Source organism: Falco peregrinus, chromosome 17 (assembly GCF_023634155.1).
Source record: "Falco peregrinus isolate bFalPer1 chromosome 17, bFalPer1.pri, whole genome shotgun sequence".
NCBI lineage: Eukaryota > Metazoa > Chordata > Aves > Falconiformes > Falconidae > Falco > Falco peregrinus.
The window spans coordinates 5,350,687-5,371,631 of record NC_073737.1 but is presented as its reverse complement, the minus strand read 5'-3'; the positions used below and the strand labels follow the sequence as shown (position 1 = coordinate 5,371,631).

At 43.8% G+C, this 20,945-nt stretch overlaps 2 protein-coding genes across 2 annotated transcripts in view; one reads left to right on the top strand and one right to left on the bottom strand.

The window, feature by feature from the left end:
• Positions 1-19,512, top strand: BMP10 (bone morphogenetic protein 10). The gene is made up of 2 exons (XM_005234227.3): positions 1-492; positions 4,087-19,512. The coding sequence occupies exons 1-2, from the start codon at positions 159-161 to the stop codon at positions 5,028-5,030; spliced, it is 1,278 nt and encodes a 425-aa protein (XP_005234284.2). The 5' UTR covers positions 1-158; the 3' UTR covers positions 5,031-19,512.
• The window catches only part of ARHGAP25 (Rho GTPase activating protein 25), a 21,606-nt gene continuing 18,227 nt past the window's right edge, over positions 17,567-20,945 (bottom strand). The window contains exon 11 of the mRNA XM_027782169.2: positions 17,567-20,650. Coding sequence (XP_027637970.1) covers positions 20,440-20,650 — 211 coding nt within the window. The 3' untranslated portion in view covers positions 17,567-20,439. The remainder of the gene's footprint in view (positions 20,651-20,945) is intronic.

Below are 20,945 nucleotides of genomic sequence, written 5' to 3'. Positions count from 1 at the left end.
GGAGACAGACAGGACGGATCACAAGTTTCAAGACAAGAGCTTCCAAACTTGTCATCTCTCTGTGACACAAGCCGTGTACAACCCAGGGGATAAAACCGCCACTTAGCCCACACGAGAGCTAGAGCTTGTTGAGTGCGGTTGGAGGCTCAAGTGAAGTCATGGATTCTGTAGTTCTCCAGCTGTGGGCTGTCCTCTGTGTCTTGGTTCACTTTGCCGCTTGCAGTCCCATCCTGAGCTTGGAGCACTCTTCCTTGGAGGAAGACGTGCCTCTTTTCGACGAGATTCTCTCCGAGCAGGATGGTGTTGATTTCAACACGCTGCTTCAGAATATGAAAAATGAGTTTTTGAAGACGTTGAACCTGTCTGACATTCCCCTGCACGAAACGGCCAAGGTGGATCCACCAGAGTACATGCTAGAGCTGTACAACAGATTTGCCACTGATAGGACATCTATGCCATCCGCAAATATTATTAGGAGCTTCAAAAATGAAGGTAAGATATGTGCATCTCTAGAAGTAAATAGAAATGACTGTCTTCATAGTCAGCGTGAACTGTATTTACCGGGCATGGGGCAAGAACTGCACTAGGGGAAAAAAGGCCTTTCGGTGGGGGTGGCACTGGAAGCAGGCAGTGAACGCTGCATGTGCCAGGGTTACCCAGATCACACTTCTTGTGAGAAGGATCCTTTGTCCTTTGCTTTTGAGACTGTAAGGCTTTGCGGGAAGATGTTTCTTTAATGTTTGGGCAGCAGCAAGTATAATGTAGAGACACCACTTTCATTATCCCTATAATGACACACATAATTTGCAATTACCTGTTGATTTTTCAAATGCATACCTTAAGGCAAGAAATGTTTTTACACTCTGTTCAAAGGTGCAATGTTTTCCTATTATGAACTTAACCTAATACAGCTTTTTGTTAATATCCTGTCATTGATCCTCCTGAGATTTGTAACATTTTCTTCCTTTGGCATCTGAGCACGGTCCCAAAAATACATAGAAATACGTGAGGCAGAATTTTGGATAACCATGAGGTTTTACTTTGGAGGACTAGAACATTTCCTATTAAAAAAAAAAAAAAAAAAAAAGCTGAAGAAGTGGAATTGTGACCTTAGGTAGGTTCCCTATATGTTTCTGCTTCAGCATTTCCCCTCAGTTCAAGATAATGTTTCAGTGCTAACATTCAGTAGTTTGTCAATACCTACTTGCACCAACACAGGTTTTATGTTAAAAACGTATTTCAACAAAACAATTCCAAATACCGATTCTCCACTTGACAAATACAAGTGCTTTGGTTCGTTTTAACTACTCAGGCACACACGCAGCTATTGAAACTGCTGTGGGACTTCTCTCATCCTTTGTCGATTGATGAAGTATAAATATATATGTATTGCTTTTTCTCTAACATTTGCAGTTTCAAAATGATAACTATAAGGAGAGGCTACATGTAAGTAATTTCAGTTTTGCAATGCAGTGAGATGCAAGGAGAGAATCCAGAAGCTCTGTTCTGCTCTGCCCTTCTGCCAGGCCCAGGCACTCCTTAGCCACAACCTCTTTCTGGTTTGAAGAGGCACTCCATTGTGATTTAAAATCTTTACATAATCTTTTCTCCAGTGTGGGAAAGTTTATTGAAGGGTTGGTGCAAACCAGTTACACCCACTGGTGAACAGTTATTCATCTGAACAGCCATGCCTGTCACTACTCATCAGCATAAATGAAAACACATGCAGGAATGCGTGGTGTTCTTTTATCATTTTGCAGTATTAAAAAAAAATAAATGGGATAAAAATTGCCAAGTATGGTATGCTAAAGAATAAAATAGAGTGTGGTTTAGTGACATAAATCTGAAATTGTTCCGCTGGCAGAACTGAAATTCTTTCAGATTTGCAGCACTGAAAATGGTACAGACTTGACTCTTGCCAGTAATAGATGTGGCAGTTTGCAGTTCCGTGCCATTCTGTAGCCATGACATTTGATGCCTATTTCATTCATCACTGCATGAGCTCTGCAGGGGATCAAGTAAACTTGGCTTAACTTTCTGTGATTTCAGTAATTCTCTCACCTCTTCCAATCCAAAACAGCAAGATGTGAAGTGAGACTGCTGATGTTAAGACAGCTTCATAAACGCATAAAGTTAAAGGGACTGGGCAATTAACGTTTGTTATGTGTCTTGAAAGTCTGTATAAGTAAGAGCTATCCTTTTAATGCTAAACAGCTCTTTTGATAGAGAAATTAATTACTTGCAATGATATAGACAGTAGAAACAGACCATGGAATTTTTTTGTTTACCTACCCTGCTGAAAATTGGCAGCAATAGTAGTTTCATTATTATCCGTTAAATCCTTTATTACAGAAATATGCTGCTTGGCTGGAATTAGTTCTTTGTTTCAACGAATGAACTATAACATCACCGTTGTAAATGGGACTGTTATCTTCTTAAAACTTGGATAAAGGTCTTAAGAGAAATTTTTCTTTTTGTGTGGACTCCAGTCTCCCTTCCTGACCCTCCTAGGGGTATACTGCTAACAGTAGGAGATACCTCACCCTATGGACTTTCTAGCTAAAGAGCAGAGTCACATCCTGACTCAGAAATGAACACTTCTGATGCCCTGCTAGCACTCACCCAGCTTCTTAAGTATCATGTGGCTTTCCCCTGCCTTCTGGTGAATGAGTTGTGCTTGTCTTCTATATGATCAGGTGGCATTTCTCCACCCTGTCATTATATGTATCACTACAGACTTGCTTTAGCATATCAAGGTCTAGGAGACCCCAAAGATTACTTCCAGTATGGAGATGATAACTAAGCTTGAATAGCATTGTATTTCAGTTCACAGTCTGCTCCTACCCTGGCACTGTGCAGAGTATATTCAGCCCCCATCTTTAGCAACTGACAGGTAGGGAAATGCAACCAGAATCACCCCTCATTTTTTCATTTATGAGCAGGTGGAAGTGCAAAATGGAAAAAAAAGAAAAAGGCAGGTGCCTCAAAACTGGAATTAAGTAGGACAAGTCACATGCTAAAGTTAACTGCTTGCTTAAGTGCACTGGTGGAGCATCGCCAATGCTTGCAGCTTTATCAGTGTCATTTTTCTACAAACATATCAAAATTGGAGAAGTCAGAGATGAAGATAGTAATATGTCACAAATAGGCTGCCTTTGCAGAAATGCTGCCCATAGTCTCTATGTCCTAATCTGTCTTCTGAGTTACAAGTAGACAGCACAGTAATTCAGCAACAAACACACAATCATTAGCTAAGATTTCTGCATTGTGTGAGGAAATGCATATTGCCTATGTATAAACAAACAATGCAGATAGGACAGACAGCCTGACTGACAAGCAGATATTATGTACTTCTTATATGTTTTATTAACTAAAGCTGCCAAAAGTGCCTGGCTGAGTACAGCTGTTTGACTGCTCACTTGAAGCCCACTGAGTCTGTGGCAGAATTTCTGTTGACTGGCAGTTCACACAGGATGTTTATCACCTGCTCTTCCGAACCAGAGCCTTTACATCTTCTGAAGCAACTTTTCCTCTCTTAGTGCTTGGCCCTTCAGTTTCTGAGGGATATTTCAGCAGAAGGGAATACTTGCTAGCACAGAAACACTAAGCAGACACAGATACAGCCTGCCATTCTTGCATGTGCAGCTTACATGTCACCCACCTCATGTTCACTCCAGTGCCATATCCTTCCTCCCTTCCTCTCCTACACCAATAAATGTTTTTCCTTTTTTATTAAATAGTTGCTGTGCAGCAACCTAAAAATTACTTGTATTTCAGTATTAGGCAACACGTTTTTAATACATAATCCTTCCAGGTGACAAGAAAGTCCCTGGAAGGCATGGGGATAAAAGGAGAATCTATAAATCCAGGTTTATGGTCTTCAGCGTGTCTGGGATCTGGCTGTCCTTAGACATCTAAAATAAAATGGGCCTTTTTTCCAAGTATGGATTTTGGGAAATGATGAAAAACCACTCTCCTGGAATCGTTTGACTGAAACCAAGCAATGCAAAACTTGTCAGATGAACTTCAGTGCATGTTGCTGAATGTACTGACCCTTCTAAAATACTTGATCTTTGTTGTTTCCAGACTTGGCTTCCCACCCCATTGGTGTTACAGGAATTCGGAAATACCCTCTTCTGTTCAATGTTTCCATCCCTCACCATGAAGAAATCACCATGGCAGAGCTGAGGCTCTACACCTTGGTGGAGCGGGACCAAATGCTCTATGATGGGCTTGACCGGAAGGTCACCATTTTTGAAGTGCTGGAAAATGACCACATGGGGCTAGGAGACGAGAGAAAGACAGTGGCACTGGCATCCAGGCAGATCTATGGCACGAGCAGCGAGTGGGAGAGCTTCGAGGTCACGGAAGCCATCAGGCGTTGGCGAAGGGCAGGGCTGACCACGCATCGGCTGGAAGTTCATATAGAGAGCAGGGAAGGGGAGGAGCAGAATGGAGAGGGGAAAATCGATATCGACATCAACTCTGAGGCGAAGCATGTGCCCCTGTTGATTGTGTTCTCTGATGACCAAAGCAATGACAAAAAAGAGGAGAAGCAAGAGCTGAATGAAATGATTGATCATGAGCAGCTCGTGGACTTGGAGAACCTGGAGGTTGGCAATTTCCACAGCCAGCCTGGTGAGGAGGCGTTGCTCCAGATGCGCTCCAACATCATTTATGACTCTACTGCCCGAATCCGGAGGAACGCAAAGGGCAACTACTGTAAAAAGACTCCACTCTACATAGATTTCAAGGAGATTGGCTGGGATTCCTGGATCATCGCCCCAGCGGGATACGAAGCTTATGAGTGCCACGGAGTATGCGCCTACCCCTTAACAGAGCACGTCACACCAACGAAACATGCCATTGTCCAGACGTTGGTTCACCTGAAGAATCCTCAGAAAGCTTCCAAGGCCTGCTGCGTTCCCACCAAACTTGATCCCATCTCTATTCTCTACTTAGATGCAGGGGTGGTCACCTACAAGTTCAAATATGAAGGCATGGTGGTATCCGAGTGTGGCTGCAGATAGTAGTAGGGAACGCATGCACGGGGGAGGGCACAGGGGAAGTATTTAATGATTCAGTCTGTAAATTTGTACATTTCGGATTTCCTATTTAATAAGGTTATTTAATGAGGCATGTACAGATAATTGTATGTTTCCTGTTATGGGGAGTGGGCAAGTCGTACGACTGTAGGGAATGTATATTTTGTTCCATTGCTTGCTTCTTGCTGTTCTTTGCTGTCCAAATTATGACCGAGTCTCTCTTCCTGTCAGGGCATAGAGCAGATCACTGGATCGTTTGGGAGGGCTCTTTGTGCCAAAGGGGCACATTCAAATTCACAGAAATAAAGGCATATTTTTGTACTTTATAAATGTTGATTGGCATCTGTAGGGATTTCCAGAGCTATTAAAGATAGGTGAACTATGGGCAATACACACCTAGATTGTTTAGTTTTGTGTAAAATCTTTATAAAGATCCTTACATGCTCAGATTATTTTTTTGAAATTTATCTCTGTAGATCTGAAGTCCCAATAATTCTCAAGCTCCTAAATCACTAAGACACAGCAAGGTGTTAAACTTTTTTTCCTTTTTTCTTAATTCTTCCTTTAATCTTTCCCTGTCTCAGTTAACTGGCAGGGGCGATTTGGCATCTGGCGCGGAAGGGAACCATTCCCTTTCCCATCCTTCTTAGTAAAGCAGTGGCCCCAGGAGCAGTGCCAGGCACGTTCAGTGCTCTCACATGCAATGGCAAGAAATTCCCCCTGTGCATGTTTATTACAAAAGCACCCTGTGTAGAGCAGCGCTGGCTTTGTCGCATTAGCCATGTGTTGTCTCTCAAGGGCCAAAGCTTTATGTGGCAGAAAGAAGTGCAGGAAATTTCCTGAATCCTTGAAATTGTACCAGTTTATACCAGCTAAGAAACTAGTCCCTCTACCCAGTCCAGTAAATTACATACAGTACAGCTACATAAACCAATTCCAGTGGCCAAGTAGTATTGCATTTAGTCTGCAGAGAGCTAGACAGAAAAGGAAACACCTTTGTGCCAGCTAGATAGAGAGGATCTTTCCTTTATGTATGGGCTGAAGTTGTCAATTCATAAAGGTATTGCCCCCCCCCCCCCCCCCAAACTGTATATGGTGGAGTCACATGCCATGTTTCCGCCACTCTTCTGCAACAAATCGTGGTGATAAGAAGGTGTCAGAGCTGAGAAACAATAGACCCGTCACTTTATTTATACTAAGCTGCAAATTTGTCAGATTCTTGGGAAAGTGTAAGTGACGTTGACTCTTTTAGCCTGTACCAGAGCCTACTGTACTGTCCCTGCATGTGTTTTACACTTTTAAGGGTAAGTTATCTTCCTTGGAAGTGATAAGGGTCTTTGAAAGAATCACTCTAACACTTTGTGGGAATGGACACAAAAGACTTCATCACGCACTAACTAAACCCAGTTTCACCTATTTTCACACATACTCTTCTGCCTTTCCCATAATTTATTGACCTATTTATTGACCTGCCTTTGTAAGATAATGTAGAATACAGAATGTTTTATTTTTGTGCTTGTGTGTAATCCCACTTGGATAAAACCTTGTACCCATCCTATTCTACATGGAATCTCTCTGTTGAGTTGTGCTGTGCAGAGATTGGTGTTGCTGATTTTTTTCCCCTCCTAGATGTCTGTAAATACTATATACCACAGTTACCATCCTTGCTTGCAGGACTGTTCAGTCACTGGAGTGATTTAAATAGCATTCTGGAGCTCGTACGGTCTTGTCCAACGTATAACTACTCTTGCAGGGGTATCGTTGCTTTAAGTGGTCAGCTGCGTAGTTTATTGTAGAGTTGTGCAGTCTCCACTCGTGCTGTGTGTTTCCAGATAGTGGGCTGTGCCATGCGGCTGTACTGCTTTCTGCCTGCTACAGATTGCACCCTGTGAGTGACTGACACCGCTCCCAGACCTTTCCCCTGAGCTACACTGCAATCTTAGTCTGTGGTTAATGGCACATTAAAAGAATTCATAAGAGGTGTGATATTTCGCTCTGCTGACATGAACTGCAGCAGCCAACGGTTGAAGTGTGACCACATAGATCCTTTCAAAACTATCCACAATTCTTATGAAGCCATTTGCCAAGACAAACCATTCACCTTGTTAGGAGTGATAATCCAGCATTAGGGAGATAATCCGACATTTGCTTTTATCATCTCTTTTCTGCGACTGTTCCTGTGGCAGTGATCTGACCAGCGGGCTTTTTGCACCACTGTCCTTTACTGAACAGTAGCAACATTTCTGAACAGTGTGCAGGGCGACCTGTGCCTTAAAATTCATAAGTAACCCACTGCAATCACTCATAATCACTATAAATTTACAAGTGACCATGTAGCAAAGCAGAATGGCTTCCCTTACACTCTGTTATTGCCAGAGATTTGTTGTAACATAGTACAATGTGAATGTGGGTGGGCATGTAATTTTATCAGTTAGTAAACCTGCATGTGTGAGTTTTAACAAGATCAGTAAAAATATCAATGATAGCTTTTTAGAATTAGGGGCCAGTGAGTCTTTTTATATTGTTAACTTTTCTTTATAAAGGAACAAGGAGTGTACTGCTGATTGAAGAGGATTTCAGCCAGAGTTTGTGGTGAAAGACCGTAAAACATGAGATGTATCCCACTGTGCTGTTTTGGGAGAAAACTGGGCATCTCTTGAATCCTTCAGCTGCACCTATGCTGTTCGTAACCTGAGATCAGAACTACTGAGAATGGTTATTTCATTTATTAATGTGTGTCTGTTAGGACTGCATGCCTGCTTTATGAGCAAAACCTTACCTTACTTTTACCTTACCTTTGAACATAATTGTGCAAAGACATTTGCTGGATGTTCATGCAGTTAGATGGCAGAGATCAGGGAAAACAGCATCCCAAAAAATGGGACAGTTATTTTTTAAAGAGTTTTCCCTAAGTAGCAAATTAAGGTTGCTTCTGCAAATTTGGAAGTACTTGGCTTAAAATACACCTGTCCATATAGATATGACATTTATTATTATTACAAATAATGTGGTGAGTGCATGACAAGAGCTATGTGTTACTGGTGCTACCAAGCTGTAAGAGCTGCTAATGTCATAAGAAGTCCCTGAAAAAATATTCCACTGCATGTTTTCATTTTCTATTTCTTTACTCCTGTCTTCCTTCTTTCTTCCTTCTATCCATCCACATTAGTACTGTGATTTCTTCTGTTTCTAAAAATTTATTTTTCACATTAAATAGTAGTGTGCATTGATTTTCCTTTAATTTCTGATCTATTTTATATCAACATGCTAGCAGATGCTTGACTTAAAAGTGCAAACCAATTTTAGAAAGTTTTGGGAAAATATGTCTTCAGTATGGAAGTATCTATCTTTCTATCCATCCATCCATCTATGAATTATTGCATATAACTAAAGGAGGCAGCAACACTGTCTCACCAAAATCATCAATATCTGTTGGATTTTTGCTTTCATCTGTTTCTAATTGAATATGTATAAGAAAGCGTAAGCAGATATGAAGCCCCTTCTTTGGCTGGACGCTGTATAGAATGCCAGGCGGTGCGTGCAGTCTAAATAGACAGGACAGGCAAAGGGGTGGGAGGAGAAACAAGCAAGAGAGACAGAGAGAGGAAAAGCCTGGATAACCTATCAGCAAGGGAGTTGAGGGAAGAGCTTTGGTCTTGGATTGCTGCTCTTAAATCAACACACATGATGCCTCCAGAAGAGCATGAACTTAAAAGATATCTTACTCATTTCTTGGCCTTTGAAGAAATCATGGTAACTGTGTCTCCTGTGCAAACACTCAGCACCGATGCCAGATTTCACGAAGCACTTGAAAGTTTGAGGTTCCCTTAAATGATTCATATCTCTTAGCTCTCTGCATGTGGACTAAAATTCCTCAAATAGATTTCTTCCCAAAGCTTTCTGGCATTATCCCTTGAGTGTGATCCCTGGAGTCCAGCTCACTGTGATTCCCTGCATAGCTCATTGAAGATAACAGATTCCTGGCTTTTTGAGCATTAAAGCTTGACAGCTCAGCATGGTTTTCCTGCCCCCGCTGCCCCCGCCCTGCCAGCCCCTTGCCCTGGGGAGATGGGTAGTTTGGGGCGGTCTGTGGAGCCTGGGGAGGAGGGGGGAGCCCCACACTGTTCTGGCAGGAAAGCAGGGCACTCCCTCGCCCTAGCAGTAAGTGCCTGGTGATGGCTCATGGTGTTCCCATTTGGAGGTTCCCAAGTGTCACTCTCAGGTTAAAAAGACTATTCCTGAATATTGTGGACACATACCTCTTTCCAAAGCCAGTGGGCCCCACCACGTGAGCAGCAATTCCCGAGCTAAAGACATGGGGATCAGCTTCCCCAAAACTGAGGTAACTTAAGAAAAATCATCTCCCAAAGCAACCACCATCCAAAGTAGCAACCAGAACCTTCTCTTCCCGAGCTCCAGCTACTGCAGTGCCCTTCTTAGACTCCCCAGAGAGCAAAGCGAACCAGAACCTCCAGCAGTCTGGAAATAGCAAAGGATCCTGCAGGTTTTAACAACTGGGGGCAGTTTGGTGCCTGGCTTACCTACAGCACAATGAGAGAGGTTCAGTTAAATATTTTCTGTGAAACACTGAGCCAAACACTAGCAAAATCTACCATTTTTTTAGGGAGAGGGAAAAAAAAGAGAGGAAGTTTTCCTGGCATTTGAACATCTGCTTCAGGCATTTGAAAAACTACAGCCAAGTGTTAATTTAAACTTCCTTATAACCCTGTTCAACGTTTGGAGTGCAAGTACTGTTAATAGGATGGGAACCAGGGTGGTGGTGGTTTGCTTACTATATTGGGAAACAAAGCCAGAACAAAACTAGCTTGAGATAGAGTTTTTGTTTATACTGCTGACCCATCTGTCTTCATTAATGCACTATTTACAGGAAAAGTTAAAAAATTAGCTTCTGCTCCTTCTTCAATTGCAACAGCAACAAATAAAAGCGGAATGGTTCATTTGCCCTCAACTAAAAATGGAAATTCTTATCAGCACCCCTTGGAAGAAGAGGTTTATTATATGGAGTGTATTATTGTTGAATATTAGTGCTGGAACTAGGCATTTTGGCCAGAGCTGTGTATTTCTAGCACAGTCAATGTCAGGAGTGAAGAAGTCAGAGAGGTGCCTATATTACAGAAAGCAAAAAGCAGCCACAAAACATGACCCATGTCTTACTCTAAACTCTTGCTTTGACATCTAAGGGAGAAATAATGTGGGGTTTTTCTCCTGTATTGGCCCACACAGGTGCAATATCCCTGGCTGTGCAAAGGATCACATTGAGGCTAAGCCTTGACATGGCATAGAAATCACCCGGGCTGTTTCTGGCACTGATACTGGATAAAGAGAGGCAGCGCGGGAGGATGCCCCTTTGTCTTACCTGCAAGTAAAGGGACAACACATATGCACTTGAATTTCTAGAGTTTAAATGCCTAAATGGGAACAGATGAAAACCACCCCAAATGTGTCTACCCTGAATGTTCTTCAGACAAAATGAGGCAGGTTTGTGACAACCTGTTATTAAGCCAGTTTAGCTGGCCAGGTCTGGTCACATATTTAGTTGGCACAGCTGTAACCCAGAGAGGACCTGAGTTTATGGCCTAGCACCCCTGGATATTTGCTAGCGAAAACAGACTGTCAAACCTACTGCTGTGCAAATAAACTTCTTTAAAAGCACCTTCTCAGTAAGAAGAAAAAGATAAGTTTTGCATTACAAGCCCACTGAAATAGAGACATCCATTAAAAACTCAAACCCAAACTCTCTATAAACCATAAAGCCAGGAATTTCAAAAGGGCAGGCAGGTTTATCAGAGTTATCATCTCATTTGCACATCCCACTACAGGGGCAAGCTGAAAATGTCATTTGAAAATGACCTTAGAACCCTGGGCACATTTTAGGAACAAATCTGGCCGCATCTCCTTCATCTCTTCATCCCTGTCTTGCTCTTCTTCACCCCGCTATCACTCTCCATCTGCTTTCACTCAGGAAAAATACACTTTTTGTCAGGCTACGTCTCTGCAAGCCATTCCCTAGGGAGCAGGACTCGAGGCACCTAGCATGTCTCTCCTCTCACAGAGGAGCAGCTTTGTGGGGAAATGCGAGGCTGTTGAAAGCAGTAGAAGGAGCAGCTGTTAGAATTACTGCTGCTTTTCCCAGATAAAAGTGGAGGGAAACGTCCACATTTTGATACCCTTGTCAAGAAGATGAATAGTCGAAGGGGGTCCAGCTCTTCCTGCTGAGGTCTTGGAAACGTCTCCTGCAACAACTGAGTGCATTTGCTTTCAGAAGCATGCTAGTAAATGCCAATTTCCTCTCCTGCCTCTCACAGAGTCACTTCAGATGTCAATAAGAGCTGAATTTGAGCTAGTGGTTAGCTGTGAGAATTTCTGCCTCCAACCCCAACTCACCACACAGCATTGCGGGCAAAACTTGTTACGATATGGCTGCATTATTCCAGCAAACCGAGTTACTTTTTAGAGCAGATAATGCCAGAAAATACAGAAGAGCTTTGCTAACATATATACTGCAGTATATCCAGCTCAGGGTAAATGAGCTTATGTTGGCAATAGGAAGTTTGCTTACTTATTTTCTGCTGTTGGATACATGCCCAATGTGATCCTGTTCAGAACACAAATTAATCGACCTCCTGCTCAGCATTTCAAGGGCTTAGCAAGACCTTTGAATGCATTTTTTAAGTAAACAAAGGAAATATGAGGGATAAAAGCAATCAACATGGCTGTAATAAAGGAAATCATATGAGAGGAATGGATTTCCGTGACATAGAGCAATGGTTCCTGAAAAGAAGGGTGAGGTTTTTTCCTAGCTCCAAATACTACATTTTCTGTGGTGGCGTGAGGTATGGTCCAAAAAGAAAATACAGCGTATTTTATTTTAAATCAGCAGCTGAAGTACCATTAATTCAATATTTGCATAACTGTATCTCACAGGAGCTGCTGCTTGTCATATCTGCAGCGACTTTAGGATGAGGGGATGCTCATCGCAGCACTAGAGCTCCCCAAACAATGTCCTGCAGGTCTGTGTGGCTGAGACTATCCAGGATGTGAGCTTCAGATGGTGTTGAAAAGATGTGTGTCAAGTTAAGTGAGAAGGTTTAAATACAGGGTGGTCTCTGAAATCAAGTACAGTAGCTAACTAGCAACGTGGCTAAACAACAGTCCACCCACCCCCCCAGCTCTCAGGTTTATGTTGGCTTTGCTGTAGCAACTCCTTATCTTTCCAGAGATTAGAGCATTTTAGATCAGTTGTTGTGAGATTGGGTGGAATCCATTTCCTGAGCTGTCACCGCTGGCTAATCAGGCGGAGTTGAAATGCAAAGCTTTGGGAGAGTGGGAAAGCAAAACCTGTTATCCTACAATAGTGAACGTGCTCTGTTTGCTTTTATCATTACCAGATTTTAGATGCCTAGCTCAAGATACTGATACAGAGAAGCCTACAGCCTGAAACATAAGCCAGCTGAACTGTGAGCAGAGCAGATATCTTACTGTAGGAAAAATGAGCCCTTTTACCATTTCTACAGGTACTGGTAGCTGGTAAAACTGTTCACCTGTTATTGCTTACTGTGCTTGCTCTTCACCAGATCTGCACTATGAAATCCCAACCTGAATTTCCCCATGGGTTAAAATGGGAGTGGGGATCCATGGGAGACAGAGACACACAGTTAGGAGGCTAAATGGGCTGATCCAACTGTTGAAACAGTTTAAGTGATTTGATTTTGGCTTACAGTAGCTGGTTGCTGCTGAGATAGACACAAAATAGCATGACATCATGCAAATCCAACCTGCTATATAAATTTTCACTTATAGCTTTGTACCAATTTTGAAGTCATTCTTTCAAGGAAAGCAAGTTGCTTTCAAACACAGTTACTTTCCTTGCTGAACTCCCTCCTTTTCCCTTGGGATTTCTCTAGCTCACATCATTTCTTGTTCTTCTGCACTCCTCTGCCAATCGACAACTTACACCAGCTGCAAATTTGGCCCAATAATATTGATTGCACGTCTTGTGCTTCCTCTGTCCACCCTAATTAGTGCATTAGAGATAAGCAACATGCCCTGAGGAGCGAGCTAATGGCAGAGGGAGCAGGCCATGCTTTGTGGGGCATGCGGCCTTCCTGATGGGGGCTGCCACACGCGTTCCTGCGTTCCTCCGTGACACTGTTCAGGGCACTGCATGCAACGCTAATGAGCTCCAGGACAGGCAAACGATTTAGACAAGAGCCTCAGTGAGCTCCCCAGAGTTGCATTAACCCCTGCTCTTACTGCAACGGAAAGGAGTAACTTTTAAGATAGAGCAGTTGGCTAAGGCAGACCCTGGTGCACACTGTGGTTGGCCCGCACACGGGAATGCAGCAGCCTTCGAGAGACTGGGTAGCCACTGGGAAGCAATAGCACCTCTGTGAACAAATGAATTGCACCTCTATATCTGCTTTCAGCTGTTCTAGCAATAACCGTCCCGCTTTTGCATCATTCTCTCATTCTTGCATCGTTCTTCTCGGGGAAGAAACCGATGTCTTCACCACTGACACCAATGTTGTCAACACTTCTGGCCTAAACCCTCCAGCCTAAAGTTAATAAAAGGAAGGGTTATCTGGCAAGCCTGGCCGACCTAGTTATTATCGCAAATATTTATATCGTAGATTGGGATTCAGGACTCCCAAGTCTTTGTCTGGCTCTGCTTCATATGTGCTCTGCAAACTTTTTCAAAGGCTTCATTACTTTTGTGTTGTGTTTTGGAGAGCAAAAATCTGTGACTCCAACGGCTTGGCTTTCATTGGGACAGGAGACCTAATTAGTTTGGCTTGAGTGGTGAGTGCTGAGCACTCTGCTGCAAACTCCTTTGCCTTGACTGGCCAAGGCACTGCAAGGCTTGCACTGGCGCAGGCTCACCTTAATGGGCAGTGGGCTCCTTGCTTGCTGCCATTGAAGCTAAAAGTGGATGAGGAGCTAAGACATGGAACAGGTCAAGCAAAAAGCAGTCTAACCGTCTGAGCCCTACACCAGTGTCCTAAAAAGCCACATTACAAACCACATTACAGCTCCATCTCCCAGTTGTGATAGGATGCTAGGGTGCTGTGTGCCAGCTGGTGTTTCTGCATGTGATTTCTTAACAGCCTTACAAAATGGAAGAAAGACTGCTACAGTTTTATTTTTAAAAGCCATCCTGCTTGCCATTATCAGTGAGGCTTTATATTTGAGTGAGCAGAAGCGGGTCAGAGTGGATGACAGCAATTTAATCTGCTGTTGCTTTTCCATAACTTCTTGTGCTATCCTTGACCCTAAGCCAATGCCCTTCCACTGCCAGCTGCAGGAAAGACGCAGTCTGTGGAGCTAACAAGTTTCTAAACATGTGTCCCAGGTCTTCTACAAACTGTAACTGTGATCTATCCCCATTTCAGACTTATTTACGCAGCATTCTTTACACTGGATAGGAGGAAGGTGGTGAGGGAGCAGGATGTTCCTACTCCCCCAGTGGAAACATCCTTTCCCAGGATGTGACAACACTCCAGTTTCCAGTGGACATTTGACCTTTCACTCCTTGGCGCTGCCTGTGTAGCTGTTGTGTTGGGAACAACTGTCCTTGGGATGCTTGGCTGACCTCCTGACTCAGAAATGTGGATGCATGCAGGGGCAACACTTGGCAGAATTAGAAAATCCATCCTCTGAGCCCCAGGAAGGGATGCACAGGGTCAAGGTGTCACTGAAAAGACTCAAAACCTGCACTGGCCCTAGGGATCAAGTGTGGACCTCATCCAGAGCATGCAGAGCACAAGGGGAGCCTCTCCGGCTGGATGGCAGCCTGTGCTGGCTCTTATCGGGGAGCCGAGGAAGGAAACAAGGCCATGCTGCTGGGGAAAGGAAAAATTTACCTCTCACATGCTCAGAAAGCAAATGCTAAGCTGATGCTTATCCTCACTTCTTTAATAAGAGGTCAAAGCCTGGCAACTGCCTTGCTGGCTGGTTTTAAAATGCACTCGTTTGGAAATAGCTCCCTGGATGCAGCAAACAGCATTTCAGCCAGCTGAGATTAAAGGAGCATTCCCCTGTTCCCAGTTCCTGTTATCGGTACATTGTGTTAAGAGGGCTGAAATATCACATCATGTTTTTACGCGTGATAAAGCAAATTTTCACAAGCCACACCAGTGCCCGCTGACGGCACTGGGAGTGTCGTTCCCCTCTGCTGTGCAAGGCTCACCAGGGTAAGCTTGGCACGGGAGTGCAGGGAGACCTTTTGGATGGGATTATGCATGAAAAGTGAAGAAAGCTTTTTGTGAAGCTTCTTTACACGATGGACTCAAGGGGAAAACGGGACGCCTCCTTCTTGCTGAGCTCTCTGCTTGTAGGATGTTTCAGCTTGGTAAATCCTCTGATGTTTGCTAAAGGTTGAGCACACCCTGGAGTCTTGCAGTGGCAGCACCACTAAGGTCTCTCTGCTCTGCCCCACAGCCTTAGAGGTAGGAAAATTGCACCCAAATTCGTATCACTCACCTGGTTGCTGTATTCAGCTGCAGTTAGAAGCCCTATTTCTTAAGAAACCAAATTCCCAAATAACTGCTGAGTACTTCTGTTTATGGGAACTGCCTACTCAGAAGACTCTTGTAAAGGAAAACAGCTAGAAGGGTAAATCGTTCTTGGTGGAGACCATGCATGCAGTGAGCCTTTGGCAATGTGAATTATCCAAGGAAGAAACTGTCCCAGCTGGAGCCTCCGTGCAGTAATCACCGTGCAAGTGCTCAGGGTCTTTATCTTCTTGAGTAACTCAGGATTCCTACACTTGCAAGTTTTTTGTGCTAGAATAGATGAGCATTTTCTCCAAAGGAGTGCTTATTCGGACGACTCCTGTCCCTGCTTGCTCCTGCCCCCATGCTGGCCCTTGCTTTATCAGGATGCTCCTTTTTTGCCAGGTTATTTTTCCTCCAGGCCAGTTTGACTGTCTGGCTTCATAGCATCCCTGTGCTGCAGCAAGGTGGCAGGAAAACACAAAGAAAGCGGGACAGTGGGACTGCTTCCAGGGAGGGTCTGGCTGAAAGTCTGGGGACTTTTTCTTCTCTCCACCTTGGTGAACAGTTATTCATACACGAAGTCTCAGTTTGGCACTCTTTTCTTCTTAAAAGCAGCCTGTTTTGGGGGTATCGTTCAACTGCCATGTAAAGGAGGGACGGACTGCATTACTCTGTTACTGCTGGGGAGAACAACATGTTCTTACGGCTCTTCTGTGGTTTGTATAAGCCATCCTAAATAGTGGCTGGACACTTTTCCTGCACGTCCACCTCGCCTCCCACAACAACTTGCTATTTTATGCAGTAGCCAAGCTAAAAAAGGAAAGTTATTATCATGCCAAAAATGCGACTTCGATAAAATACGAGGGGATAAGTCAGCATAAGTGTGACTGGCTCGGGATCCAAAGAGAATAATGTGAGAAGGATAATTTTACTTTCTTGCCTCTCACGCCTACCAAACGCCTGGATACAACAAAGTGAATTCCTAAATTCATGTAGTAAATACCTAAGAAGAGCAAACCAGATTTTTTGCTCTATCACAAAGAATGCTAGACAGTGAGAGCAGGAGTGAAACTATATCCTAAAATATGTCATATTTTCAGCCCGTAATCCATAGTTTAACAGTTTTAGATGCATTCAGATCTGTGGTTTTAATTGTTCTAATTTGGAAAGCCACATCACATTTAAAGGGAGAGGAAAATCCTTGGTATGTTTTGGGGGTTATCGTACACTCCCGTCACCTTGAAGGGAATGCATTGGGGTCCTCTGTCTGTGCAGTGTGAAGGTTAAGGCTATAAAAAACTGCCTTTTTGGCAGTTTCCAAGCCTACAGGGCCCAGGACAAGTTTGAAAAGGATCTTTTTTACAGGCTTTATTCTCTATGATAGACAGTCTGTTGTACTTCTATATTATAGTAGTAGTTTCACACTTCCTAGGATATCCAGAATCAATGCTTAAAGCCTGCTGAGCTGAAAGGCAGCCACCAAACAACCCTCCATGAGTTTATAACGTCCCTTGCAGTACACAAGCAGGAACAGGAGAGACTTTCTCTGCTACTTCTTCCCCCCAAACATTTCACAGCTTGGCTGCAAAAAGAGGGGGAGGAAGGAAATGTAGGTCATGCATCAGTCAGTTTTTGTGGATCTCATGTTTTGGTGTCTCCACAGAAGATCCAAAAGTGCGATAAAGCCAGAGCAGGATTTGGGCAATGCCAGGATTCAGGTGTGGCTCTGGGCTTTGTGTGGCTGAGCTGAGAGGATATATGCTCAGGGCTGAAAAGGATGCAAAATTTCACAGGTCTGGCATAGGCAGGCCCATGCGTTTCTGTCTCTGGAAAAAGCTCACTTTTAAAAAAGGAAAACCCTCTTTATCTTAGAGCACCCAACAGCAATACTGACTCATAAGATGCTGATGTTATTCCTTGAGGCTGTTAGCTCCCCCCATGCACGTAGGAATTTCCAGCCCACCTGACCTCTATTGGAAAGTCTATCTTTTAAATATGGCCACTATAAACATTCCAAATTTTAATGGGCAGAATATCTTCAAAGAAGTTACTCTGATCTTCAGAAACAGTCATGGTTTGATAGAGGTTGTTTTGCCTATCTGCAGCGGAAGTGGAGGAACGCGCAGTTTATACTAAAATAACGTGCACTTGTCCTAATGACGGAGAATTCTGAGCCTCAGCCAAGCCTTTTCACATCATTACAGTCTACTGCGGGCTGTGAAGGAATTATTTGCCTCTTCACACTTTTGATCTTTGCAGAAAGGAGCGTGTGGCATTTCCAGTCCAGATGTTCACGATGTTTCTCCTAGACCCGATGGAGAAGTTTCTCCCTAAATGGCTCCTGAGCCTCACGCCCAGATTAGTAATGAGTTCCTTGTAAAGGTAAAAAATTAAACACTGAAGCAGCTCTGTCAAGGTCATCTGAAATCACAGAAAAGAATTGTGAATGGGAACAGTTGCCCTGAAGTGACAGCAGGCAAAATGCATCTCACAGGCACTTTGAAACCTCTTGATTTGAGTGTCAGGAAGATGTGGGTCCCATAGGTGCACAGTGGAAACTGTGTTAGTGCTGCTTTAAAGAGACTTCAGGAGACAAGAAATACATTGTCCTGGGATGCCGTAGCGTGTGGGACCTGCAGGTGATGGGGAAGGTGAGGTTTCAATAGCTCATCTTTGAAGGTGGCTAAGCCTGTGGAGGCAACACTGTCCTCCCTGGGGCTCTTCTCTGTGACGCCCATCCCTCTGCAAGGCTGCGGGCTGCGGAGCCAATGCAAAGGGGTACTGGGGTTCTCACTGAGATTTCAAATTCCCAAGTTTTAGGTTAGAAACATTTTAATCAGATTTGAAACATTTTTATCAGATACAATCATTACAAGAGCAGAGGACCATGGGTGTGGGTCCTGTGGTAGGAACTGTGATTTTGCAGTAGCCCCATGCAGTAACTCCATGCAGGCCTCCAGAAACATTTAATTCCCTGGTGCCAGAAATATTTAATTCCCTGGTGTGAAGGTTTGTGGGCAGGATGGTGAGGAGCTGTGTAGCCTCTGGCAATTCTATGGAAACGAAAGCCACCTGGAGTCAGAGTCTATAGGTCAAATGAGCTATTTAAGGGTCGGATTCTTAAATACAGCTCAACTTTCACAAACCCCTCCTTTACCAGTCCTTTATAACCACAGCTGAGCAAAGGTGGATTCAATACACCTAAATGAATCTGAGTCTGGGGCTAAGGAGTCTGCGCTCGGTTTTAGGGCTAGATGAGTCCCAGCCCTAGCAAGGCTGATAGCAGCAAGTGCTATATACCCAATATTGACTTTTATTCTCTAATAACATTTCCCCACTCCCATCTCCCCTTTTTTTCACGTAGTTCCCTCTGTGTCCCTGTCTCTTGCCAGTTCGTTTTTCTTTGCAGGCTCTGCCGAGCAGGTCTGCAACCTATCTTGAGCTGAACTTTTGTATCACCAAAACCAGGTCCTCAGCAGCAGTAATCCAGTGTTGTTGCATTAACTTCACCATGCTTGGCACAGAGACATGTGTACGTTCCTAGACAAGTTGATTGAAAACTCCTGCAGATCTCTGTGGTTTTCCCTTTCGTGTTCCCATGAAGGTTCTTGGCTAGGCAGAGGCTGTGTGGTGGTGTTCCCCCTTCTTAACATAAATGAGTGGAAGGTTTTCTTTTGGAGTCCTGCTACTTTCTTTTCAACATCAAAAGCTTCAGCAGCATCGTGGTACTGCTGGAAGGGCAACTTGCTGGCAGGCAGTGGGAAAACAAGCAGACAAGTTTACAAACAGCCACACTGGCACCATGAGACCTTTGGGTCCAGTTATTTACACTGAAGGCAGCAAGTGCCAGGGAGAGACCCAGCATCATCGTTAGGGTGCAAACCCAGGTTTCTACCAAGGTGGCTGCGGAAATCCTGTTCTATGCTGAAGAAATGATAAAAAAACCAAACAAACAGAGGCGGTAAATAAGTCCGGATCTGTTACTTTTTGGAAACTGCCTGTCAAGGAAAGTGTTGAAGCCCCATTTTCTGTACTAGATAAAGCTGCTGATGGACTCTCTGCACAAATTGCTCAGTGTATGGATGCATGAAAGAGCTCTCCAAAGCCCAGCAGCAGCTGTGCTGGATTTATATAAACATGGCTATAAGGAGCAGTGATTTAAAATAGCTGAGCAGCCACTTAACTAAAAAGGTTTTTGTGATGTTGTGATTTTACACCTGGAGCTTTGATATCAATGAGTGGCACAGCACAGCAAGTGATGCTGTAAGAGACCTCTTCTCAGTGGACCCGACAGGCTGTCTGGGCTTCTCTTGCTCTATAAGAGCAATAACCTACTGCGTGTTAACGTGAACAACATAACCGTGGTGCTGACAGCATTTGCAGCCCACCGTCCAGGCACACTGTGTGACAGGCTGTGCCACCCCAGACCGTGGGGCTTTTCTGTCTGCCCGGCTCCAGGTTTTATGGACTTTTTGTTCCACTCAGAAGCACTGCGGGTACCTCCAGCACAGAGCCAGCCGGCTGGCAAGAGGGATGCTTGCTGGTTTATTTTTGTAAAGGCATAATGTGTCCTCAACTTGAACTCCTGAGTGCAAGATATTCTGATTGAGCAGCAAGAAGTATTGGCCTGTTCTACAGGTAACTTGAGCAGCTGAAAGAGGAGTTGGAAAAAACATGCCAAAAGAGCTGAAGAATATTTTTGAAATTTCCTGTTTCAGAGCATAAACCAGCCTCTAACTTCTGGGCTCCTTCCTCCAAACCAGCCCGTGGTTGGTAGCAGAAGACCAAATAATACAAGTCCCTGGCTCTGAATCTGCTTGGCAATTCCTGTGGATTCATGCAGCTGTATTTTATGTCTGTGCATAGCTGGGTGTCTTCTCCTAGTTGGTCTTGGCGTTAGCTTTGCTCATGGATTTAGCTAGGTTTTTTACCTCCTCCTCAAGCATCTTGTTTTTCTTCTCCATTTCCTCCCGTGAGCACTCTACATTCATCAACTTCAGCTCCAGTTCCTCAGACTTCTTCTTCTCCTTCTCAATGTCCTGATTCAGCCTCACTACTTTGGCCCAGACTTCATAGTTTTCCTTCTCAAGACTGCAAAGAGAAACAAAGTGTGAAAGGATTGGATCGGAAGAGTGCCAGGAAGTCATCATTTGGCTCTTAAGGAGTCTGCTCTCTCTGTCATTAAGCAATAAAATAAGCCAGAGGTGCTGTCCTGATCCCCTGACCCTCAATGGCCACATAACACGATGCAATAAATCAATACACATGATATATAATAATATGGCAACAATATGTGAAGCTATAAAACACTGATGGTTGCAATTAATTATGCAATAATGCTAATACTGAACTCTGGATAGTGTAATGGTACAATATTGCAGTAATA

What these genes read in the sequence shown, in the direction of transcription:
- BMP10 (XM_005234227.3), top strand. Translation starts at nt 159, where the DNA reads ATGGATTCTGTAGTTCTCCAGCTGTGGGCTGTCCTCTGTGTCTTGGTT. An exon ending in TAGGAGCTTCAAAAATGAAG is followed by an intron (nt 493 to 4,086) that starts GTAAGATATGTG and finishes TGTTGTTTCCAG; the next exon opens with ACTTGGCTTCCCACCCCATT.